The sequence below is a fragment of the Nuphar pumila genome, chromosome 8 (genome assembly GCF_984573655.1).
Source record: "Nuphar pumila chromosome 8, dmNupPumi1.hap1.1, whole genome shotgun sequence".
Taxonomy (NCBI): Eukaryota; Viridiplantae; Streptophyta; class Magnoliopsida; order Nymphaeales; family Nymphaeaceae; genus Nuphar; species Nuphar pumila.
The window spans coordinates 13,065,058-13,092,537 of record NC_143256.1 but is presented as its reverse complement, the minus strand read 5'-3'; the positions used below and the strand labels follow the sequence as shown (position 1 = coordinate 13,092,537).

At 38.6% G+C, this 27,480-nt stretch overlaps 1 protein-coding gene across 3 annotated transcripts in view; it reads right to left on the bottom strand.

Moving 5' to 3' along the window:
* Positions 1-369: 369 nt before the first annotated feature.
* Positions 370-27,480, bottom strand: part of LOC149829635 (ALBINO3-like protein 1, chloroplastic) — a 74,794-nt gene continuing 47,683 nt past the window's right edge. The window contains exons 9-12 of one of the 3 annotated variants that reach the window (XM_090016051.1): positions 19,606-19,815; positions 19,347-19,506; positions 18,556-18,634; positions 15,032-15,105 (exon numbers count right to left, since the gene is read on the bottom strand). In XM_090016051.1, coding sequence (XP_089872177.1) covers positions 15,047-15,105; positions 18,556-18,634; positions 19,347-19,506; positions 19,606-19,815 — 508 coding nt within the window. In that variant the 3' untranslated portion in view covers positions 15,032-15,046. Of the gene's footprint in view, positions 1,057-15,031; positions 15,106-18,459; positions 18,635-19,346; positions 19,507-19,605; positions 19,816-27,480 lie in introns of those variants that run through there. The other 2 variants (XM_090016052.1, XM_090016050.1) reach the window with 2 other exon arrangements.

Here is a 27,480-nt window from a genome sequence, read left to right as displayed (position 1 = left end):
GAGAGCCTAATAAGAGCTATATTATCTGGTATTCGGTAAACGCATGATATTTTCTGGCCCCAGCAACACCAAAAAGAAGATTTACTAAAAGAAGGGGGAATCATGTTTGTGTTTTGTATGCCTTTGGAAATTGCAAAGAGGCTACCTTCTAAAAAAAGCCTTGAAAAAAAATTGCAAAGAAGCTACGGGCATCCAATCCACGGAGATCACTGGGGCCACCACTTCTCCTAACTTGTCAGGTTTTTACATTCAATAATAAAAAGGAGAAAAAGAAGATGATGAATTGAAATGTCTTGGCAACAATCCAAAGTTAGCATCTGATTCATCAGATAATAATTCCAAACACAGAGTAGCTTAAATGCACATTATTCCAAAAAAGTAGCATTATGAATAGTTTCTTTGTTCTTACAAAGGGCCCAGTACATCATTAAGGAAGCTACAATAATGAAATTTCAGTGTGGCACAGTGCAAGAATTCATATAAACATGTATATATTGAATTTCTCTCTGCAGAAATGCAGCAAGATATCTTGGAAATCTGGGATTATGTGTTGTTAGAGAACAGAACAAGACTAATTTACTGTGATAAATCATTAGACAGAACAAAGTAGAAAGTCATCCCAAAAACTGTGAAGCGCTCTTGCCCTCAAAATGTTAAAAGCCAGAGCCTGTTTCCCGCATATGAAGCTCAAGAATGCAACAGTGGGAAGAACTACTCCAATGTCACACATATTCTCTACAGAATGGCCTACCCTCAAATTCACTGACAGAATTGTGTATCCAAGATGGTTAGTAATCATACAATTAGGCAGATCCTTCTGCTGAAGATGATGGCTGGTCATGAATTCTTATCAGGGAGGTCGAAACTTTGAAGCAACGACACCATCATTCATTGACTTGTATGCAGCCAATGCTGATCAATCGATTATAATTTCTCATACCAAACCAGTAGCCACTAGACTTCTTCTCTTTGGCTTGGTATTTCACTTCTCCTAGCAGCTGAAGAATCAGATGAAACCAGATTCCCTGTACCATTGATCACTTCCACAGTCCCATCCTGAAGAGGACACAAGGAACAATCTCAGGATGATCCTCCAATAATTTACTAGTAAGTGATGAAAAGGATTTGAAAAGTAATAATCATAAGGAAAAGGTCAATGACTAATCATTTTAAAAGGAGCAGACATCTTTTCATTAGGTACTCAATTAATGAGCATTACGTGAGCAACTACTGTCTCAGTTTCCCTGTCATAATATACACAACTGCAACCCTGAAGGAGAAACTTCCCACCTCATAGCACAATAAATGGTGAAGAGGTCCCAACAACAGAACAATTTCAAGATATATCAAAATTTTAACCTTAAAAATAGAAACTATACAGAAGATACCATTATCCACATCTATCCAATCAGCTCTGAGCATTTTTGTGAAAGAATCAAGACAGAGACGAAGATCACTGGAAGTTATTAAAAGAGCATGCTCATTGAGGTAGTCTTAGCAAATAGGATCTGGATTCTGGACCAAGAACCAGTTGAATTCCAAGATCTAAGGCACAGAAAATTCAAACAATCTAAAATATTGATAAATTGATAAATTAACTAGTTTTATGAATAGATATAAACTAGTCAAACTGCAACGCTATTCTATAGAATTGCATGGCTATCTATTATCACATATGAGAGAGTGAAAATAAAGAACACTAAAGAATGATTCCATTTTCTGTTTTTTTTCTTTTAGGGGAAATCCCAGTTCAGGTGGTGGGTCTTCGGGAGAAATTAATGCTCTGCCATATGGCACACCACCAAGCGGTTAACATACCCCAACCCCCCTCCCCCTATGAGAGAGTAAAAATAAAGAGCACTAAAGAAAGAATTCATTTTCTTCTTTTTTTTCAGGGGAACCCCTGGTTCAGGTTGTGTCTCCTCCCGAGAAATTGATACTTTGCCATATGGCACACCCCAACCCCTCTCCCGCCAGGTAACCTGCTGCTTTGGCCTTAAGGCAAGAGATGTGTACCCCATGTATGGAACTAGTGGCATCCTTCAACTTGAATGCCTTAAGCCGACCCTCCTAGACAATTGTGCAGAGCCCTTGCGGGCAAATGAATCCATGTAAAACCAATTTATATTAAAGAATGAAGTTTATATTACAAAAACCTGAAAAAAGGGTACACAAAATATAAAAGACCTAAAAAATATTAAAATTTGATAGATTAACTAAAAACAACACAAGATATTTATGTAATTAAATGCCAATTTGACAAATGGTGAACCTAATTCTATAGAAATTGCATGGCCATCTACTACTGTATATGAGGGAATGAATCAAGCACAAGAGAATGAAAAATATGCAGAACTAATTTATATTTCAAAAACCAGCAATGCAAGAAGCTTTTTGAAATATGCTAAAATCTAACAACACTACTAGGAATGAAATAAAAGATTTGATAAAGCAATAGTAATGTAATAAAAGAAGGAAAGAATAAAAGCATTTCATGCCAATGGGAATAGCAACAAACAAGGATAATAGTTCCAAGCTCCAAGCAAGAATAATAATTATAGGATACCCTCAAATTATTGACAGAAGAAATGCAAGCCATCGGTGAATACAACTACAAGAAAGCATGACAATCTTGAAAGCAGGGAAATAAATGTTTGAAAAGTACCATAATGTGGATTTCTTCTTTGGATAACAATAACAGAGGAGAGCTACATAGAACTTTTCACTCTAAATTACCACTTTCAATTTTTTTTCCTTTTCATGAAAAAAAAAATTTACTAATGGGTTTTTTGTTTTACTTAACCCCAAGATTAATGGAGAACCTGATGGTTTAAGTATTTCTGAATTGGGAAACTTAGAGGAAAATTAGCAAGAAAAGATGTTACTCTCAAGATAAAAGACCTTGAAGCATGTGAAAATAGATATGCAAAGGTAACATTAGTACAACTGGGATTGGATGGACAAGTGATGAAGACAAGCTAGCAAACGTGAGAAAAGCAGGTGTCCTCCATGGCTGACGAGATGATTTCCATAAGATCCCAGAATGACCAACACTTTTCTATGAGATGAATGCTGGGCAAAAAGGGAAGCCATAAGGAGATAAAATGCATATGGATTAAACACATATTATAAGGTGCACCTAATCTAACAAAGAAGATAGAGCTTAGGAGTTGTCAAATATGTTCAGAATCAGTCCCGATTTATCTTTAAGTGAAGGATAAGTGGGCTGGATAGACATCTCATGGATTGGACTGAGCAGATTCGGGTTTAAGGCTGTTAGTCTTATTCTACATCATTAAGCTTTCATTTTTTCTCCTGTTTCATTTGCAGTTTCCGTTTCTCGCTCTATGGTGATATGTCAGTGCCATTTTAATGAAAGTCATTCTTTCCCTCATAAAAGAATATGCATAGAATTACGTCTGACAATAGAGAAAACTAATGTCGTCTAGATATAGTTTTTTCGGTAGAGAGACGTATATCACTAATCATACCCAAAAGTCGTTCAATAGATTTTTAAGGAACAGGAAAATTGGAAGATCGATGGAAACAGTGAATAGAGACATGATAGATCCTATGTAAAACCCACGATTTTACAAAAAAAATGTATCGGACCCGGGTTGGATCTGGATCCAAACCCGGGTCAGCCCTAACTGCCCCCCGTGTTCTTTATAAGAACGCAGGGGAGGGGTCTCCCTTTTACGAAAAGGGAAAACCCCTCCCGTCGCTCTCTCCCCCGATGGCTCTCGGCACCCCCGACTCCTCCCACTCCGGCGACCTCGCCCGACGCCCCCCTCACCGAGCACCCGACCCTGGCCAACCTCCCTTGCGTCGCCCGCCTCTCTGCTCCCTCAACTCGCCGGAACCCCATGTGGTTTCTCTCTCCCCGACAAACCCCCTTTGCCTCAGGCTCCCACTCGCTCTTGTAAGAAGATGAAGCCCACAACTAAAGCTTTAAATGAAGATCACCAAAGATCTCTCTCAATGAAAACAATGGTTCATTCAACATACACAATAACCGAAATAAATAAAAAGAGTGTACACAAGAAGAGAGGGAAAATTATATATCATTCAAGTGGGAAAACCCACACTCAAGAGTATATCTTATAAGGGGGAATAGCCCCATATTTATAGAGCATAAAGCATAGAGCTGGAGAGAGTTTTTGGGCTCCCAACAGCTCTAAAAGTAACATGTCCAAAAGTCTAAAAATGTCCAAACTAAAATCCTAAACCTAATTCTAACTAGTTTCTAACTAAACTAAAAAAGGATAACTAAACTACAAATATATTACATATAAATATTACATTTTTAATACTCCTCCTCAAACTTACGATTGGATAACCGAAAGTTTGTCCAAGAGAAAGTGAAATCTAGGAGCAACGAGAGGTTTGGTGAAGAAATCTGCCAATTGATATTCTGATGAAACATATGATAGATCAATGGTGTCATGTAGGAACTCCTCTCGCACATAGTGACAATCCATTTCAATAGGCTTGGTGCGTTCATGGAATGTCCGGTTGCTGACAATATAAATAGAACTTTTGTTGTCGCAGTATAGTCTTGAAGCTCCTGTACTTTTAACACCCATGTCATGAAGCAAACGCCTTAGCTAGACTACTTCCATAGTAGTTGTAGCCATTATCCTGTATTCGGCTTCAGTTGGCGAGAGAGAGACTTTTTGTTGCTTCTTACACCTCCATGAAATCAATGATTCACCTAAAAATACACAAAACCCAGTAGTTAAGTGTCGATAATTGGGATCACCTCCCCAATCTGCATCAGTATAAGCAGTCAAATCGAAAGAGAAAGAAGCAAACAAAAAAAGTCCTTAAAAAATTAATGTTTTGATATATCGAATAATGCGCAAAATGACTCTCATATGAATAGTGGTAGGAGCATGCTAAAATTGACTTGTTGTATGGACGACATGTGCAATGTCGGGTCTGGTAATAGAGAGGTAAGACAATGCTCCAACAAGTTGTCTGTACGATGTTGGATTTTCAAGTAAACTTTAGGAGTGTCAACCTGCTTTTCGTCCGTGATACCAGACCTGACAACAATTTCCAAAGGAAATTTAGATTGAGTTAGCAAATAGCCTCTGGAAGAATAAACAACTTCTATACCAAGAGAAGTTTTTAGAAAACCCAAATCACTCATTTCGAAATGTGTTTTGAGAATTTTTTTAATGTTATCAACTCCCTGCTTGTCACTTCCAGTGATGATCATGTCGTCTACATAGAGAAGAAGAATGATGATACCTATATTAGAATTCTTAACAAACAATGTTGTGTCAGTAAGACAAACTTGAAAACCAAAATCAATCATAACTTGGCTAAATCTATCATACCAAGCTTTTGGGGCTTGCTTAAGCCCATATAAAGCTTTGTTTAATCGAAGAGCCTTTCCTTTAGAAATGTTAATACCATGTAGTGGTTCCATATATACTTCTTCTATTAGATTTCCATTAAGAAATGTGTTTTTAACATCCATTTGGTATATATGTCATTTCTTTGAAGATGCTAGAGCTATCAAGATCCTAACTGTGGTCATCCTAGCAACCGGAACAAACATTTTTTCATAGTCTATTCCATATTCTTGGGAATAACCCTTGGCAACTAAACGAGCCTTAAACCTTTCAAGAGTGTCATCACTCTTGATTTTCACTTTGAACACCCATCTACATCCGATAGGCTTTTTTCTTGATAGAAGATCTTGGATAGTCTAAGTATTTGTTTTTTCTAAGGCTCTTAATTCTACTGTCATTGCTTTGACCCATTTAGATTGTTATTTTGTTGTATCATAGTTAGAGGGTTCTATATAAGAGTGTATTAAAGCAATATAGGCTTGATGCTTTGGTGAAAAAGACTCGTATGACACAAATTTTTCAAGAGCTTTAGTGACTCTCGATGACTTCCTAGTGGATACTTGTTCCTGTTCTTTAGTGTATTTTTCAAGAGCATAAGGTTTCGCTAAATTACCTCGCCTAGAGTACCGAATGCAATAAGAAAGGTCACTAAAATTTCTGAATTTGTCATATCAAGTGGTTCTTCGGGATTTATTTCTATAACATCTTCAACAATTGTTGGAACTAGATCTAATAGAAAAGAATATTCATCTATTTCCTTAGAATTTATATTTTCAAAAAAACTTTCTTTTTCCAGGAAGGATACATTTCTTGAAACGTATAATTTTCTTGTTTTGAGATCGAAGCATCTATAGCCTTCTTGATGACTTGCATACCCTAAAAAGGCACATGAAATAGCATAAGAAGAGAATTTATCATTTTTGTTTAAAAAACAAAGCATTTGCACCAAAAAACTCTTAACCTGAAGTAATCTGGGATTTGTTTAAAAGTTTTTCAATAAGAGATATGTGGTTTAAGGAAGATGATGACATCATGTTGATAAGATAAACTCTTGTTAATGTGGCTTCGGCCCAAAAAATCTTTGGTACTTGATGTGTAATAAGTAAGGTTCTTATCGTTTCTATGATGTGCCTATGCTTTCTTTCTGCTAACCCGTTTTGTTGAGAGGTATAAGGGCATGATTTTTCATGTATAATGTCATACAAGTTTAAGTAATCCTTAAATTCTTTAGATAAAAATTCTCCCCCTGAATTAGTGCGAAAAATTGAAATGTCATCTTTAAATTGATTTTTTACTTAATTGATAAAATATTTGAAAGTGTGAAAAGACTTCAGATTTGTGTTTAAGAAAATAGATCCAAGTGTGTCTCATGAAATCATCTACAAAGATTACATAATAAATAAAGCCACCTTTGGAGCTAATAGGTGTGGGGCCTCATACATCTGAGTGTATTAATTCTAGTGGTCGAGAAGAGACAAAAGTTCTTTCTTAAAATGGTAGTCTTTTCATTTTTCTCAGAATATATTTTTCACATTTAAAAGTTTCAAAATTACAAAAAATTTCCATCTTTGAAAATAATTGGAGCTTGGATACACTAGGATGTCCAAGTCTCTTGTGTCATAAGTCTAAGTCAATCTTTTGAACATTACAATACAATGTATTCTTAGGTATATCCAAAAAATCCATATAGTATAAGCCGCCTTCTCTATGGCCTTCTCTAGTCAGCTTCCCTAACTTGTGATCATGCACTCGACATTTACGAGAGGAAAATGAAACATTACATCCATGGTCAGTTAATTGTAAAACAGATAAAATATTTAAATTTAGTTTAGGAATATATATAACTTGTGGAATACAAAACCTTTTTGAGTTTTCGAAATTCTCAATTTCTTTAATTTTAAGAGATGTCCCATCAACAATAAACACATTTGACCAATTTGAGTTATGACATTTAGATAAGATATTAATGTTTGGGGTCATATGAAAAGAAGCACCTGAGTCAAGAAGCCAAAGAGATTTACCTGGATCTGAGGTGCTAATGGAAGAGACTGCGGCTCCAGTCGAGGACGACATTATCTTGAGCAGTGGTTGAAGTGCCTCCACTAGTTGTGCTAGAGACATGCTTCCAATGGAAGATTCATTGGATTCTTGCAGAGGTCTGATAGAGGCAATTTTCTTTTCATATGGTTTCTTTAATTTTGGACAGTAAGTTTTTAGATGTCCTGGCTCACGATAGTAGTAACAAAACACTTTTCTCTTCTCAAAATCATTTTTATCATTCATTCTTCCATAGTTTAGAGGTTTATAGGTGCAGACATGATTCTCTGGTCTAGATACAGCTAGAACCGAGTCATCATCATTTTTGGCAACTCTACTTTTGAGCCAATTTTCCTCCATGCTCAATTCTTCTATAGTATCCTCTATTGAGGGAACCTTTCCTCGATGAAGAATAATCGATTTAGTAGCTTCAAAATCCGATCTTAGACCATTGACAAATTGAAAAAAGTGCTCCGCATTCATTTGATTTTGGCAGAGTTCAATGTCTTGTGGGCAATGCCACTTTGGTTCGAGAAGAACCAACTCTTCCCACAATTCGGATAAATTATTATAGTATTCTCTAATGCTTTTGTCCCCTTGAACCATATTTCGAACTTGATATTGCAAATTGCACACATGTGCAATGTCTTTAAGAGAGTACATTCTCTTCAGATAGTCTCACACATCATTTGCATGTTTAAATTTTGCAAGACTTGAATATTTTTTTATGTCCACGCTACTTATGAGCCAAAACATAATCTTGGCATGTCCCATCCTCCATTCTTTCCACTTTTTCTCGTAACTGGTAATAGCTTTAGTCCTTTCTACCTCCATGAGAGATATTTTTTTCTCACCTTCGATCTTTATGAGGATTAGTTTAGGTTCTAAGTCGGTTTCATCTACTAATCCCCACAACCCCTTTTCCCATATTAGGTGCTTCATAATTGAAGCCCATGTGATGTAGTTTGAATCATTAAGCTTGATGGGTTTAATGGTGACGTTATCATTGTCATCCATTTTACAAGGCTTAACAAAGAGAAAAAAAGAAGAAAATACCAAGAGTAGAGAAGAGGGATATACTCTACCACGAATGGTAGATGCAAGCACACCTCCAAGCTTTGCTTGAACACACTTTTATATATACTTGAGGAAGAATGTCTTTTCTTCTCCAAAACAAGAGTGACACGCTTCTCAATGCACCAAGATAAATAGCTTGATCACAACCTCGCTCTGATACCATGTAAGAAGATGAAGCCCACAACTAAAGCTTCAAATGAAGATCACAAAAGATCTCTCTCAATGAACACAATGGTTCATTCAACACACACAATAACCAATATGTATATATATATATATGTATACGTATATGCATATATGTATGCCTTTAACTCAAGGACGTGGTTTCGTGATCTTTATCATTTTCCTTTCTGTCATTACTTTGTCGTTGCGCTTTACTGCACGGGCTTTTGCTTTTTGTATTTATTTTGCCACCGCGCTTTAGTGCACAGGCTTTTGCTTTCTGTCTTTACTTTGCCGTCGCGTTTTACCATGGTTGCCAGTTGAGGAAGCAGGAGCAGAAAGCGATACGGGAAGCGAGAGCGGGAAGCGAGGCACTTTCAAAATTTTAGGAAGCGGGAGACCACTTAGGAGCGAATCGGGAATCGTCTTGGAAGCGACCTAGGAAGCGAACCAGAAGCGACCTAGGAAGCGAGGGGGAAGCAAAAAAAATAAAAATAAAAAATACAAAAAAATTGAAAAAATGGGAGAAGCGAGGGGGGAGCATGATGGGAAGCGTGCTTTCCCGCGCATTTCAGAAGCGCGACGTTTCGCGCTTCTGAAGCACGATTCTCCACTTACCTAGGCGCTTCTGGTAACTCTACGTTTTACTGCACAGGCTACTGTTTTATGCATTTATTTAGCTTGATATACAGTTTCGCATATCAAGCATCGCTTTCTGTCATTTACTTTGTTGTCACGCTATTGTACATAGGCTCTTGTTTATGCATTTATTTAGCCAGGGTACGGTTCCGTACCCCATGCATTACCTACGCATTTGTAACCTCGTGCACTGCTTACGTGCTTTACGCTCTATATGTGGTTTCGCACATAGAGTCTTGCTATGTACTTTGCTATAGCGCTGAAATGAGCACAAACTTGCATTTTTGATATATGTACTTACATAAATGCAACCTCGCAAGATGCGCAAGAACATAACCTGTTTTCGCTCTTTTTCCAAAAAAGATGCAGGTTGGTGCTTGTGCACTACAGTTCTTTAAAAAGGGGATTCCTTGCGCGAATCCAGCTTTTCAAACACGCAGTTTTTGCAAAGTTAAGTTTGAAACTCTTTCAGGTTGCGAAATCGCAACTAAGCCTTCCCAAGTTGACGCATTTGGGAGAAGTGTTCTACAATTTTGGTTTGAGTTTCTGATCCAATTCGGATAACCCCGATTAGGGGCATGAGCATGTGTTTGGGTGCGGTTCTGTTGAGAAAGTCATACCTTGTTTATCAAAACCAGTATCACGAGACATGCGCATACTGCAGAGATCCATGGCGATCTTGTTTCGTGTGAGTTACACAAAGTTGTATCCATGGTTTGAAAGATAAATAATGTCAAAATAAGATATTCGGTTACAACATATTCTATTTATACTCTTTTTTTCAAAGGTTGTGGGTTTGCACGTGGGCGCTAAAATTCTTAAGAAAAGGATTTTCTTTCGTGAATCCAGCTTTCCAAATGTACAATTTTGCAAAGTTTGAGATCCTATAGGTTGCCAAATAACAACTATGTTTTTCCAAGTCGGCGCATTTGAGAGAAGTGTTTTACAATTGCGGTTTGAGATTTCGATACAACTTGGATAACCCTAATTAGGGGCATGGGCATCAGTTTGCGCGAAGATTCTGCTGAAAAACCTGTATTGTAAACAGTATCACAAGACATGTGCAACATGCCGATACTGCGATAAATTGGATGAGAGATCCGTGGCGATATTGTATTGTGCAATTCACACAATGTTGTTCAAGTGATATAAAAGACTTGATCTTGTCAAACTAAATATTTGTTGCATCATTTCTTTTCCAAAACAATGGAGTTGGGTTTCTTTTGAGAAACCAATACCCCTCTCATTGTAGCCGTGCTTTTAGACAGGCACGACATGTTTATACTACGATGATTAGATGAAAGGCTCATGTAACCTTGAAGTGTGCGAATGACACTTTGTGAAAATAAGTTACATAGTGATGCTTCACTTTCACAGGCAAGATGCTCGTGTTGGTTTTCTTTACATCGTTTTCTTTACAACACATTAAAGTTGGGGTTTCTTTATGAGAAACCTGTACCCCTCTTATCGTAGTCATACTTTTAGACAGGCACAACATGTTAGTACTACGATGATTAAATGAGAGGTTTATGGTAACCTCGCAATGTGCAAAGGAACAATGATGAAATGAAAATCACATAAATGGTGATGATTTGCCTTCACAGGCAAGATGCTTGAGTGGGTTTGAAAAACCAGAGTATACAGAATGAGTCTTCAGTTAAATAACAACTGACGCACCCATTCGACCCGTTGTTTTCCGTCAAGAGAGAGGATGAGATGGTACAAAAACTCCAATGGACAGGTTGTTAACAACCACCATTCGGGCAAATGACTCGGCGTCTCCAGTCATCGAAGTTAGGGGACGGGACTACCAAAAATTATCCTAGGTGGTAGATCCCAAAGACTTCTACAAAAGTTGAATGCATCCTTTATTACGTATGCCTTTGAGGATTCCTCTCTTGGTCACTGGTCGTCCCCTTAGGAACGAACTCAGCTACCTACCCGAGGTATTGAAAATACATAGCATAATAAACCCCCGGATTAGTCTCAGTTGTTTCTACGTTTCGTGCCTTGTGTGTACCCGTAGGCCAACTAATATCGAAACAAAAGTTATCTTGCTCACATTACTTGTTGAATCTAGATTTGTTCATATTACTTGTCAAAGCTAGATTAGATCACATAACTGTTGAATCTAGATTAGTTCATATTTCTTGTCAAATCTAGATTTGTTCACATTAACTTGTTGAGTTGTGTACCGTGAATGAATTTGATGGATATGTTAGATTTGTTCGTATAACTTGTTGAATTGTGTACCATGTATGCATTTAATACATATGCCACATTTGTTCACGTTACTTACTGAGTTAGGTTATCATGTGTCAATTAACTTCTTATTACTTGTGTTAATTAACTTCTTATTAAGCAACTGCCTATGCTAGATTTAGCCTATTACTTGTTAAAATTTGCCTATTGTGTTAAATGAAATGCATATGCTCAATATGATTCTATATTATCTTACTTGTGCACCTACCATTTTTTCACGAAACTGACCCATTTTATGGGTACAGGTAATGATTAGGTCGGTACGACAAGTGATGGCATGATGATAATGGTGTCAAGATGAGACTCTTTCCCTGACGTTTCACTCCTAAGGACATTTTGCATAAAGGTTTCTTTGAAAATTCCTCTTTTGTATAAACTTTAAATTATTAAAACTGTATTTCTTTTTAATCTATTTGGTTTTGAATATACAGAGTTTCAAATCCGTTGTATAAAGGAAAAGGTTTTCGCAAGTAATGCGCTCAAGGATCGTTGACTTGTTGTTTCTAAAATACCATTTTCCACTGAATTACTATTTAAAACTCTGATAAACGAATGATTTCAAGGCTTTTAAAATTTTCCTAAAAGTTACAAGTCCAGAATTTTTGGGGTGTTACATCCTAGGCCGATAGATGCTTAAACTTTAGGTATAGATGATCAGAGAAGGTACTTAAAAACTAAGCCAATGCATATGGGATAAGGCTTGATGATGATGATAGGAATGCACAACAAGCCGAGCTAGCTTGAGCTCAGCCCGTTTAAGCTTGGTTCGAACTCGTCCAAGTAAAGGAGTCAAGCTTGAGCAAAGGCTTTGGTATAAGTAGACGAGCGAGCTTGATCAGGCAGTTGAGCTTGATTAAGCATGATGGCCGGATTAAGCTTGTATCACATGGTTTATATAGGGAAAATATAAGGGATATGTATAGGTTTGTTCATTAATACACATAAAAAGAGGTCTTACCCTGAAGGTTAAGAGGTTTGACCTCAATTCAGGAGGTCGTGGTTCAAATTTCACTATGCCTCTAATTATTTCAAACTTTTTTTTAACTGAAATATGTTGAGCTCCTTTGACTCAAGCTAAGATGAGCCTAACTCGAGTTGATCTTGGACAGGAGCTGTTCAAGCTCGGCTCAAGCTCGAGCCAAGCTCGAACAACTATTTTTGCCAATGAGCCAAGCCCAGTCATCTCAAGCTCGGCTAGTGTGATGCCCTAGATGACGAAGACATCAAAACAGAATTGTAATTAATAGATCTATACAAACACCTTTCCATCTAATGCTCACAAACCATTACATAAAATCGGCTGGATCAATTATTCACATGCTTTCTTTTTTTTATAACGAGAAACCCTCGCCGAAGCGAGGGAAAACCCTGGGTGGTACCCCACGACTATCCTGCCTTACGTGACCCACCTCTAAAAGCTACAGACCAGAGTTGTCAGTTAGGGAAGTGGGAGCGAGAAGCAAAAGCAGAAGCGAAAGCGGGAAGTGAGGCACTTCCAAAATTTTAGGAAGCAGGAAGTGTAAGACGACCTAAAAGCGAACCAAGAATCGTCTCGAAAGTGAGAAGAGAAGCGAGCTAGAAGCGACCTAGGAAGCAAACCGAAAGAGACCTAAGAAGACGAACAAGAAGCGAGGGAGAAGCAAAAAGAGGGAAAATAAGAACGAAGAACAAAGGAAAAACAGAAAAAAAATATGGGGAAGCGCACTTTCCATTTAAATATGGCGCTTCCCAGTGCGTTTCAGAAGTACCACATTTAACACTTCCGTACCCCACTTCCCTAGGTCCTATAACGCTTCCGGTAACCCTGCTACAGACACACCCATGTGCCAGCAGGGTTCGATCCGGGGTTTTCAACTCCACCTTCACAACCACCTTGCTGGCCACGCAGGCAACCCCTGCAGTGGTAATTATTCACATGCTTTTAATAGTTAATTGCAACTCATGAAAGTCATGCAATACTATGAGCACTGAAATAAGATGAAGTCTACAACCGAAACTTCAAATGAATATCACAAAGAATCTTTCTCAATGAACAAAACACACTCAACAACCAAAATGCTCAAAGGAGTGCACACAAAAATAGGCAAAAATAATATTTCATTCAAGTGGGATGAAACCCACACACAAAAGTAGTTTTACAAGGGGGTTTTACCCCATATATATAATGCTCACAAGAGGGATCTAGGAGAGAGTTATTGGACTCCCAACGGCTCTCCAACAGCTCTCAAGTAGAGGTGCTTTTTGACTTTGGTCAAAAAGCACATGTTACTAAAGAGGTCTAAAAAAGTCTAAAAAACATAAATAAAATCTAACCTAACCTAATTACAATCTAACTATCGAACTAGAATATAACTAACTGTATTACATTACATTTTAACACTCCCTTTCAAACTTACGGTTGAATAACCAAAAATTTGTCTAAGAGAAAGTAAAATTGAAGAGCAATGAGAGGTTTGGTAAATAAATCTGTCAGTTGATATTCTAAGGAAACATATGGTAGATCAATGGTGCCATGTAGGAACTCCTCTCGTACGTAGTGACAATCAATTTCAATATGCTTGGTGCATTCATAGAATGTTCTGTTGCTGACAATGTAAATAGAACTTTTGTTGTCGCAGCATAGTCTTGATGCTCCTGCACTTTCAACACCTATGTCATGAAGCAAACGCCTTAGCCAAACTACTTCCATAATGGTTGTAGTCATCGCTTTGTATTCAACTTCAGTTGACGAGAGAGAAACTTTTTGTTGATTCTTACACCTCCACGAAATTAATGATTCACCTAAAACACACAGATTCCAGTAGTTAGGTGTCGATCATTGGGATCACCTCCCCAATTTGCATCAGTATAAGCAGTTAAATCAAAGGAGGAAGAAGCAGACAAAAAAAGTCCTCAAAAAATTAAAATTTTGATATATCAAATAATGCGTAAAACAACTCCCATATGAACAGTGGTGGGAGCATGCTGAAATTGACTCGTTGTATGAACGACGTGTGCAATATCAGGTCTGGTAATAAAGAGGTAAAACCATGGTTGCCAGTTGAGGAAGCGGGAGCGGGAAGCGATACGGGAAGCGGGAGCGGGAAGCGAGGCACTTTCAAAATTTTAAGAAGCGGGGAAGCGTGGGACCACTTAGGAGCGATTCGGGAAGTGTCTCGGAAGCGACCTAGGAAGTGTCTCGGAAGCGAGGGGGAAGCGAAAAAAATAAAAATAAAAAATAAAAAATACAAAAAAATTGGAAAAAACAGGGGAAGCGAGGGGGAAGCGTGATGGGAAGCGCGCTTCCCATTAAAGGGAAGTGCGTCCCCCATTAAAGGGAAACACGTCCCCCATTAAAGGGAAGCGCGCCTCCCAAAAAAGGGGGACGCTTCCCCCCACGCTTCGGAAGCGCGACGTTTCGCGCTTCCCCTTTTAGCTAGGCGCTTCCGGTAACTCTGGGTAAAACAGTGATCCAACAAGTTGTCTGTAGGGAGTTGGATTTTCAAGTAATTCTCCATCATCAATCTTCATTTTAATGTTGACAACTTCAGGAGTGTCAACCTGATTTTCGTTTGTGATACCAGACCTGTCAACAATATCCAAGGCAAATTTAGACTCAGTTAGTAAATAGCCTTTGAAAGAATAAGCAACTTCTATACAAATTTTTCTTTTTAAGAAACCTAAATCACTCATTTTGAAATGTGTTTTGAGAAATTTTTTAATGTTATCAACTCCCTGTTTGTCACTTCCAGTGATGATCATGTCGCCTATATAGAGAAGAAGAATGATGATACCTGCATTAGATTTCTTAACAAACAATGTTGTGTTAGTAAGACAAAATTGAAAACCAAAATCAATCATAACTTGGCTAAATTTATCATACCAAGCCTTTAGGGCTTGCTTAAGTCCATATAAAGCTTTGTTTAATCGAAAAACCTTTCTTTTGGGAACATTAATACCAAATGGTGGTTTCATATATACTTTTTCAACTAGGTTTCCATTAAAAAATGCGTCTTTAACATTCATTTGATATATATGCCATTTCTTTGAAGATGCCAGAGCTATCAAGATCCTAACTATGGTCATTCTTGCAACCGGAGCAAACATTTCTTCATAGTCTATTCCATATTCTTGGGAATATCCTTTAGCAACTAAACAAGCCTTAAACCTTTCAAGAGTGCCATCACTCTTGGTTTTCACTTTGTACACCCACCTACATCTGATAGGCTTTTTTCTTGATGAAAGATCTTGGATAGTCCACGTATTTGCTTTTTCTAGGACTCTTAACTCTATTGACATTGCTTCGACCCATTCAAATTGTTCTTTTGCTATATCATAGGTAGAGAGTTCTACATAGGAGTGTATCAAAGCAATATAAGCTTGATACTTTGGTGAAAAAAACTCATATGATACAAATTTTTCGGGAACTTTAGAGACTCTCAATGACTTCCTAGTGGATACTTGTTCATGTTCTTTAGTGTATTTTTTGAGAGCACAGGGTTTCTCTAAATTACCTCGCCTAGAGTAGTGAATGCAATAAGAAGGGTCACTAAAAGCTTCTGAATTTGTTATATCAAGTTGTTCTCCTGGAATTTTTGCTAGATCATCTTCAACAATTTTTGGAACTAGATCCAATAGAAAAGAATATTCATCTATTTCTTTATAATTCATATTTTCAAAAAAACTTTCATTTTTCAGGAAGGGTACATTCCTTGGAATATATAATTTTCTTGTTTTGAGATCAAAGCATCTATAACCTTTTTGATGACTTGCATACCCTAAAAAGGCACATGAAATAGCATAAGGAGAGAATTTATCATTTTTGTTTGAAAAAACAAGGCATTTGCACCCAAAAACTTTTAACCTAGAGTAATCTGGGATTTGTTTAAAAAGTTTTTCAACAGAAGATATATGGTTTAAGGAAGATGATGGCATCTTGTTGACAAGGTAAACTGCGGTTAACGTGGCTTCGGCCCAAAAAAAACTTTAGTACTTGATGTGTAATAAGTAAGGTTCTTGTTGTTTCTAAGATGTGCCTATGCTTTCTTTCTGCTAACCCGTTTTGTTGAGGGGTATAGGGGCATGATTTTTTATGTATAATGTCATGTAAGTTTAAGTAATCCTTAAATTCTTTAGACAAAAATTCTCCCCCTGAATTAGTGCAAAAAATTGAAATATCCTCTTTGAATTGATTTTTAACTAATTGATGAAATATTTGAAAGTGTGAAAAGACTTCAAATTTGTGTTTAAGAAAATAAATCCAAGTGTGTCTTGTGAAATCATCTACAAAAATTACATAACAAATAAAACCACCTTCTGAGCTAATAGGTGTGGGGCCCCATACATCTGAATGTATTAACCCTAGTGGTCGAGAAGAGACAAAGATTCTTGCTTGAAACGGTAGTCTTTTCATTTTTCCCAGAATACATTTTTCACATTTAAAATTCTTAAAATTACAAAAATTTTCCATCTTTGGAAATAACTGGAGCTTGAATACACTAGGATGTCCAAGTCTCTTGTGCCATAAGTCCAAGTCAACCTTTTGAACATTACAACACAATGTATTTTTAGGTATGTCCAAAAATCCATGTAGTACAAGCCTCCTTCTTTATGGCCTTCCCCAATCAGCTTCCCTGACTGGTGATCCTGCACTCGACATTCACGAGAGGAGAAAGAAACATTATATCTATGGTCAGTTAATTGTGAAACAGATAGAAGATTTAAATTGGGTTTTGGAATATATCTAACTTGTGGAATGTAAAACCTTTTCGAGTTTTCAAAATCTCCTACTCCTTTAATTTCAAGAGATGTTCCATCAGCAGTAAACATGTTTGACCCATTTGAGTTATGACATTTAGATAAGACATTAATATTTGGAGTCATATGAAAAGAAGCACCTGAGTCAAGAAGCCAAAGAAATTGACTTGGATCTAAGGTGCTCATGGAAGATACTGCGACTCCAGTAGAGGAAGACGCACCCTTGAGCAGTGGTTGAAGTGTCTCGACCAGTTATGCTAGAGACATGCTTCCAATGGAAGATTCATTGGATTCTTGCAGAGGTCCGACAAAGGCAACCTTCTTTTCATATGGTTTCTTTAGCTTTGAACAGTAAGTTTTTAGATGTCCTGGCTCACGACAGTAGTAACAAATTACTTTTCTCTTCTCAAAATCATTTCTGTCATTCGTTCTTTCATAATTTGGAGGTTTGTAAGTGCGAACATGATTCCCTGGTCAAGATATGACTAGAACTGAGTCATCATCATTTTTTGCAATTCTACTTTTGAGCCGATTTTCCTTCATGCTCAATTCTTCTATAGTATCTTCAATTGAAAGAACCTTTCCTCGATAAAGAATAATGGATTTGGTAACCTCAAAATCCGATCTTAGTCTATTGATAAATTGAAAAAAGTGCTCCGCATTCATTTGATTTTGGTAAAGTTCGATGTCTTGTGGGCAATGCCACTTTGGTTCGAGAAGAGCAAACTCTTCCCATAATTCGGACAAGCTATTGTAGTATTCTCTAATGCTTTTGTCCCCTTAAACCATATTCTGAACTTGATGTTGTAGATTGCACACATGTGCATTGTCTTTAAGAGAATACATTCTCTTAAGATAGTCTCAAGCGTCATTTGCATGCTCAAACTTTGCAAGACTTGAACATTTTTTTATCTCCACGCTACTTATAAGCCAAGACATAATCTTGGCGTGACCCATTCTCCATTCTTTACACTTTTTCTCATAAGTGGTAATGACTTTAGTTTTTTCTACCGCCGTAAGAGGTATTTCTTTTTCTCCTTCGATCTTCGTGAGGATTAGTTTAGGTTCCAAGTCGGTTCCATCAACTAATCTCCACAACCCCTTTCTCCATATAAGGTGCTTCATAATCGAAGCCCATGTGACGCAGTTAGAATCATTGAGCTTGATGGGTTTAATGGTGACATTATCATTGTCATCTATTTTACAAGGCTTAATAGGGAGAGAAAAAAAGAAAAAGAAGAAAAGAACAATAAGAGTAGAGAAAAGGGATATACTCTACTACAAATGATAGATACAAGTACACCCTTATATATATTTGAAGAAGAACGTCTCTTCTTCTCCAAAGCTTGAGTGGCACGCTTCTCAATGCAACAAGACAAAAAACTTAATCACAACCTTTGCTTTGATACCATGAAAAAAGATGAAGTCCACAACCAAAACTTCAAATGAATATCACAAAGGATCTTTCTCAATGAACAAAACACACTCAACAACCAAAATGCTCAAAGGAGTGCACACAAAAAGAGGCAAAAATAATATTTCATTCAAGTGGGATGAAACCCAGACACAAAAGTAGTTTTACAAGGGGGTTTTACCCCATGTATATAATGCTCACAAGAGGGAGCCAGGAGGGAGTTGTTGGACTCCCAACGGCTCTTAATCAGCTCTCAAGTACAGGTGCTTTTTGACTTGGTCAAAAAGCACATGTTACTAAAGAGGTCTAAAAAAGTCTAAAAAACAGAAATAAAACCTAACCTAACCTAATTACTATCTAACTAGAATATAACTAACTGTATTACATTACATTTTAACAAGCACAACTATGAAAAGAGACTGAACAGATCCCACCTAACTCCCTGTGACAGCTTTTAGTTTTAGGCATATGGAATTTATGCATAATGCTTTTGTATGAAAAAAATACAGAGTTTTAGAGATTGACACAGGTTTTGCATCTTTCTACCAACAAGCTACTAGTGTATCTCTGAAGCTTATCTACTTCACATGTTGTTGTGGGCTTAACTGGGATCAGAATTTAGCAACTCCGTCGGTATTTTCATAACAAAGATTTACCTGGCACACTTTTTCTTCCTTTGTTATGAGACCATCTTCATCCTTGCAAGGTACTTCAGCTATTTTTTCCACTTTTATTGCATCCTCCTCTGCCTTCCTCTTTGCTTCCTCTTCACTCTGTTTCCTTCTCCTTGCTTCTTGCTCTTTTATCTGCTTAAACCTGATGGCTAGTGTAGGTAAAAAATATGTACAAAGTCTATTGCTAAACTTTAATAGATGGTTGAAAAATCACGAGTAGAAGGATATAGCTAACAGCCACCTGTCACCAGGGAGTGGCCCTTTTGGATCAGATTTTGCTTCTCTTGGTGAAGCTTGAACTTGGTTAGAATTTGCTTTAAATGCAGATTTTTCAGATATGTCTTTTGCTGGATTTAAGGTTTCACTGTTGAAATTCATAACTGGATTTTTGGCACCTCCAAGCTTCTGCAGCCAAACCTGCTGTGCGGTGCTCAAGATGTTATTGGTGAGCCTGTACCACATATTTACAGTTTACTATATCTGATGAAACTGAACACATACTGAGACAAAAGAAAAGATTCATGAAGAGCAGATATATCATAAAAAGACATAAGATAATTCAATTTCAAAATGAGTGGGAAAAGAAATCAAATTTAAGATACAAAAGTACCCATGTACAGGCTTCCACCTTAACATGTGTACATCCTGTACTTATGGGTTTACCAAGAACATTACTACAAGCTGACTGCAGTCTCAATAGAACAGGGTTGCCCTTTTTTTTCAGAAGCAGGAAGAAATTTTTTATAGATGGAAAGAGGTGACCAGGAGTCACCTCAGTCTTACATCATTAATCAAGAACATGCACAGAAAGGATTATATTGTAACCAGTCCATGATAAATATTTTCCAAGCCATTTAACATTTGAACATGAGAATACCAGCTTGAATTAGGATCATAAGATGGTTATCCTATGGGAAGCTTAGGTTCTTATCATTTCCCTCAAGCTATGTCACACGGACTCGGCTAGGGAGGTGCCGCACCCGAGTCGACACGCCCCGACACGGGTGCGGACACGGGTGCGGCTTCGGACTCGGTCTGTAAAATCCACGTAAAAAATATATATATATATTTACGGGACCCAGGTCGGGTCGGAACCCGACCCAGGCCCGCCCTCGTTAGGTTTTAAAACCCGATACAGAGGGGGGGATTTGTTTAAAAACAAATCCTCTCCCCTGTGCGCCGCACCTCACCCGCGCCACTCCACTCCTCGGCAGAATAAGGAAACCGAGGGTTTCCTCATTTATCGCCCCTCCCCGAACTCTTTAAGAGCGTTACGAGAGGGGAGGATCGATACACCGCCCTCCCCCTCCTCGTTCCCTACGGGCGACAGCCTCGCTGACAACCCCGACCGACGCCTCCTCCTGCTGGTCCGATCGACACCACCGCCGACGATCCGCCCCTTCCAGGTATGCCGTCTCCACCCTCTTCTCCTCTTCGCCTCTCTCTCTATGACCTCGTCGGGAGGCCGACAGGCGGTGCACGGCCCCTGCCGCGCCCTCCCGCCTTGCCTGTGCCCATCGGAGGCCCGACAGGTGGCCTACGGGGCCCCTGTTGCCTCCCTCTCTCTCTTGAGCCTGCAGGGGGCCAGTCACCCCTGCGGCACCCCTCCTCCCTTCTTTCCCTCTCCTTGAGGGCTTGCCGAGAGGCCGACAGACGACATACCGCTGGTGTCGTGCCCTCCTTTTTCCCTCTAGGCCTACCTGAAGGGTGGCAGGGGACTAACACCCCCCCCCCCCTTGCTGCACCTTCCCCCTTGTTTCGCTGTTGTTCCGTCAGGTAGGGGTCGGGGCCCCTGCCATTTTTTTTCGTTTCGTCAGGCAGGGGCTGAGGCCCCTGTCAGTTTCCGTTTTGTCTGGCAGGGACTGAAGCCCCTGCCATTTATTGTTTTGCAGGGGCCGAGGCCCCTGTCGTCCAGTATTGTCAGGCAGGGACCCAAGTCCCTGCCATTTGCTGTTTTCGTGAGGTAGGGGCCTCGCCCCCTGCCATTTATTTCTTTAGTTAGGCGGGGGCCTCGGCCCCTGCCGTTTGTTGTTTCGGCAGGCAGGGTCCGAGACCCCTGTCGTTCGTGTTTTGGCCGGCAGGGGCCTCAGCCCCTGCCATTCACTGCTTTGTCTGGCGGGGACTGAGGCCCCTGCCATCCGCTGTCCTGTCAGACAGGGGCCGAAGCCCCTGTCATTCGTTGTTTGGTCAGACAGGGGCCGATACCCCTGCCACTCTTTTGATTCCGCCGGCAGGGCAGGTCTTACCAGTGGCCATCTACTCTTTTTGACAACTCTCACCCTTGCAGATTTAAGCAACAGGTCCCGTTCGTGCTCCGTGGCCCGACCCTCGTTTTATCCTCACGCGTAGGCGTACACAGCTGCACGGCATCCCGAGGTAGGGTAAAGTCGCACAAGGGGAAATAAGATCTAATTAAGTTGAAATAATTAAAATGTCTATGCTAGTTGTACTTAGATTTATATTGTTTTTGCGTGGCTTATTATTCTTGTCTGCATGTTTATGAGTCGATGTACGATTTTACTCTTCGAGTATTAATTTGCGTATTTGCTTATGTGTTGAAGGTGGTTTCGCATTTTTTGCAATACTTATGCCCTTAATTTCTTGCATATATACTTGCATGTACGTTCCTATGAGTTGATGTACAATTTCATTCTTCGATTATTATTTTGCGTAGTTGTTTATGAATTTGAGGTGTGGTTTCGTACTTTTTGAAATACATAGGCCCTTGTTTGCTTGTATACATTTCTGTCTGCATATTTCCCTTGAGTGAGGTACAACTTCGTGTCTCATGTATTATTTATGACCTTATGTGTTTGCCTATCTAAGTGATCAAGGTATGGTTTAACACCTCGTGTGTTACTTATGCGTTTTTCCCTCGATGTGCGGCATCGCAAGTCGAGAGTTGTTTGTTGACATGTTATAACCTATGTCACAGGGATTCGGCTAGGAGGGTGCCGCACCCGCGTCGACGCGACTCGACGCGGGTGCGGGTGCCGCACCGGGTACGGTCAACCCGATCCTGGGTGCGTTGACCGCACCCAGGATCATTAAGGTCCATTTTAAAAAAAAAAAAAAAATTGCCCAAATGGGCTTCTCGAATTTTTTTTTTCAAAAAATTATGCTGAATCAGCTACTGACAGTCTGTCAGCAGCTGTGCTGACAGCCTTATGCTGCGATTTTTTTTTTAAAAAAATTATTTGTTGACACTTGACAGCAGCTGTCAGTTGCTCGATTCTTTTTTTTAAAAACAGCTCTGTCAGCTGCTCTATTTTTTTTAAAAAAAAAGCATCAAACAGCTGCTTTTAAAAAAAAAAAATCGATTCATAAGGGAGGGGAACCCCGACCCCCTATATATATATATATATATATATATATATATATATATATATATATATATATATATATATATATATATATATATATATATATATATATATATATTGACATTTTTGCCCCTGCCGCACCCCCGCACCCGGGTTTTTTGGAAGTGCCGAATCCCCGCACCCGCACCCATGTGACATAAGTTATAACCTGCATATGCTCACACTCATGGTAAATATGTACATACATAAATGTAGTCTTGTGCCTATCCTGTTATCACTTGCTTTCAAAATACTAGAAGTTGTACTTGTGCGCTATAGTTCTTATAAAGAGGATTTCCTTCTGCAAACCCAGGGCTCTTCAAAATACACAGCTTTTGCAAAGTTAAGTTTTAAGTCCTGTCGGATTTTGAAGTCACATATAGGCCCTCCCAGGTCCACACACTTGGGAGAAATATTTTATAACCCCGATTCGAGTTGCGACCCAATTCGAATAACCCCGATCAGGGGCATGGCATATGAATGAGTGGGGTTCTGTTGAAGGACCCATCTTTATTTATCAATCTAGTGTCACATGTCGATACTAAGATAAATTTTGGATGTAAGATTGATAGTGTTGTGCCTTGCGTGAATGACTTAATGTGGCATTATGGCTTTTAAGGATGAATCGTGTCAAATGAGCACTCTTTTATTCTTTGGATCGTTATGAAGTTGTGTGTTAGGTGTTCCTTTTGAGAAGCCCACACACCTCCCTGGTTCAGTATAACATACTTTTAGACATGCACAACATGTTAAGTACTTTGTTGATCGGACGAGAGATCCGAGATGACCTTGCATCATGAAATATGAAAAATGTTGTTGAAGTGAACTCAAGACTTATCTTGACAGGCTGTGTTGTATTAATTCTTTTGCAGATAATATATGTTGGGGTTTCTTTTGTGGAACCATTTTCCTTTCATCGTAGTCGTACTTTTGACAACTACGACCGTCCTTTTTGACAAGTACATCTTCTTACGTTGCGATGATTGGATGAGTAGGTTGTGGCAACCTCGATGAGTGCAAATAACAAAATGTTGTGATCACTTAAATAAGTGATGTTTTCGCCTTCACCAGCAAGATACTCGAGTTGGTCGAAAGACCAGAGTATGTAGAATGGGTCTTCAGTTAACTACCCCTGATGTACTCATTCGAATCGCTGACTCCTGTCAGGAGAGAGGATGGGAATGTACAAAACTTCGATGGACAGGCCATTAATGACAGTTACGAGCAAAAGACTCGGTTTCCCCAGTCATCGAAGTTAGGGGAAAGGACACTACCATAATTATCCTAAGTGGTAGCTCTCCATGTTTGGGATGCATCCATTGTTTATGCTGCTTTGGGGATTTCTCTCTTGGTCACCGACCGTCCCTTTAGGTGCGGACTCAGTTAGCTATCCGGATTATCATAAAATACATAGCATAATAAACCCCCGGATCAGTCTAGGTTGTTTCTAGAGTCGTGCCTTGTGCGTACCCGCTTGGCCAGTTAATATCGAAACATAATTTAAATCTGATCACACAATGTGCTCAGTTATGCACGTATGAAAGTTATATGGTACAACAGGTTCAATACTTTAGGAATTGTGTGTGTGGTTGATGAAATATTGTATTTTGCTAGTTAAATTTCTTATGCAGTTCTTTGCTTGTAGTAGTTAGCCTACTCGTGCCAGTAAAATGCTTGTAATAATTTTAGCATTGTACTCATGATAGTTTTCTCTATGACTCTGCTGAAAGCAAATTGCTATTTAATTGACTGTCTACTTGACATATTAAATTATTCTGCTTAATTATGTTCTATATTGTCTTGTCTGTGCACCTACCAGTTTTTAGTGAAATTGACCCATTTTATGGGCAGGTTTTGGATAGGTAATACAGTCTACGATGGCACGATGGCGTGATGAGATCAAGATAGAGCTTTTTCCCTGACGTTTCGCTCCTGAGGACATGTTGGTAAATTTGGTATGAAGGGTATTTCAAAATTTCTCTTTTTATTAAACGTTGAGTTACTAAAGCTGTTTTAGTAAACTTCTTCTCGGTTTCAACAAACAAATTCCCCATCATTGAAATTGCATTTCAAAACCATTTGATTTCAATAGTTGTGCGGGATTTGACAAAGAAAAGTTTACGCTGTAATGCGCTCAAGGTCCATTGACTTGTGGTTTTAAAAATATCATTTTCCGCTGAAGTATTATTTAAACTCTGATAATTGTATGATTTCAAAGCTTTCTAAACTATTCTAAAACTTACAAGTCCTGGATTTTTGCGGCGTTACAACTTGGTATCAGAGCGACAGGGAAAATAGTGATTCTTGATCATCCGACATCTGCATCGCACGGTAAGTACTATTGATTTTGTTGTTTTGTACTTAATTTGATTAAAATATTTTGCTTCGATTTAGATGTCGTATAATGAGATAAGCGAGGCAATAAATGTTTTGACCGGAGGTGTTATTCATCTCCAATCTATGGTCCAGAACCTGAGTCATAGTGTGGCTTGCGAGAACACCTTCCAGGGTCAGTGCGATAATCAGATGGATAACCATCAAGTTCCCCCGAATCTATTGTACCATCAAAATTATATTGTTTGCTCTTTCTGTGGTAAGGGAGACCATTAAGTGAAAGAATGCCGCCATAAGCGAAAGTACGATAGGTGGCATCTAGCCACACAAGGCTTGGAGCAAGGGAAACAAGTTAAAGATATTCAGAATAATAAGTCAGTTGGTAGTAAGGAAGTTACCAAATGCTGACTTGCCAATGATATAATGCAGGGATCCCCATCTAAGAAACAAAAGCAAGGCAAAGGAATCAAGCTACATCGATCGTCTAGTCGTAAATGCTCGAAGTGTAATTATGGTCATCCTGGACAACTATGCCCTCGAGACACTAGAGGTTGTTTCTATTGTGGAAAGATGGGGCATTTCGCCAGAGTTTGTCGCAAGAAGAAAGCAGATCTGAAGAAGCGAACCGCGAAGGAAAGTCAGCAACAACAACCCAAGCTGCCTCACTAGTAGCAATGAAAGTAGGGAACCATGTTTATTTTCGTCATGACGGGTTAGGTAGAGAATTAACAAATAGACACTTTAATAAGTTTGGGTAAGACTTTTTATTTTCCAGTACGGATCCTGTCAAGTAAAAGTTTATTAATGAAATTACGTATGAAGTTTGTTCAACCTAGATCCTTATGATTATGATGCTTATGCAGGTAAATGACATGCCATGGCTACAACTGATTAGTTTTTGGGTAGTTGACTTGTTACACCTACAAATGATTAACTTTTAGGTGGTTGACTTATACGCCTACAAATCATTAGTTAGACTATTTAGAGGAATGACACCTCACGACTACAAACACTTAGTTTTTATGATACATCACGCCTACGTAGCGGTGTTGCAGGGAGTTGCATTATGATTGTTTATGAGAATATATCATACCTGTATAGCATGAGTGATGGATATCATATTGGACTAAAATGACTTGTAGATCTGTGCGTGTGTTTCACACTGATATGGTCAAATGCGACGTGCTTTGAGGTAAAAATATATATGCATATGATGGTGCCATGATTTGGATGTCTTAGATGCATATAGAATTTGAATTTTGTGTGCATAACTCGAACTGCGTAGAAGTTACGTATCTTGAGGTTTAGTAGATCCTTGTTATATATATGATCACATTGTATAGAACTCATGCTTTGAGGTTAGATTTGGATAATGCAATGCTCCTGATAGCAATGATATAATGCATAGGAGAATATGCTTTTGTATGATATGATTGAAATGCATTGATCTGAAATTTTGAAAGTATGCGATATATGTTTAAGTTCAATAGTGAACTATGATTCTTGGAACCTTATTGGTGAAATGGGTGATTTTATGAATTGAATACCATATGAAGTGATGTGATGCTCATTGATGATATATATATACTTTTGCCCATTATTGGTAGCTATCGACCCTGAGAGTCGTCGTTTGTTTTGATGCATGTATCATTGATTTCGGTACCTGTTGAGGACTTTGTCCGCAAAGGATTATCTGTGAGGGTATGTATGATCAAGATCAGGTAATCCGACTAGTGGTGAATCTCTGTGAGGAAGTACACTGTCCAAGATCGGGTAGCCGCAAAGATGGCGAATTCCTGTGAGGAAGTATATTTGTCCAAGACCAGGTAAACCATCTAGGGCGGTAATTCCTTGTGAGGTCATACATTTCCCAGACCAGGTGATCCAGCGTAGAACTTGTAGATTTTGATTTCGTAGATAATTATGGTGTGTTATGATGCATTCTGAGAGTATTTGATATAGCCAGTTATGAATCTTTAAATTTGGCTTTCTGTTGTAGCATGATTATATACTGGTTTTAGATTAGAGAATCGGATCCTTGCTGAATCTAGATCTTGATACGAGGTTATGTTTTTGTCTTTTATGAAAGTTAGGGTCATTCTACGAATGATAACTTAAGCGAAGATAGGACAACTGACCATGTAAGGCCTTGAAATATGGGTATTAATTAAGGCTATTCCGGACTAAGAGTCTGTTAGAAATAGTAAGGGTAACAAACGACAACCTGTTTATGATATAGTACAGAAACCCCCGTTCAAGGAACGTAAACAAACTAGAGCAATGTCTTGTTGTGTCTCTTCATTCGTATCGAATTTAGTAGAAGGTGACGAATAAACATTCTTACAGTCTTCTGCCAAACCCTTTTTGTGACTCCGTATATACTCTTGCGAAGACATAAATTATTAACAAAATTACTCACA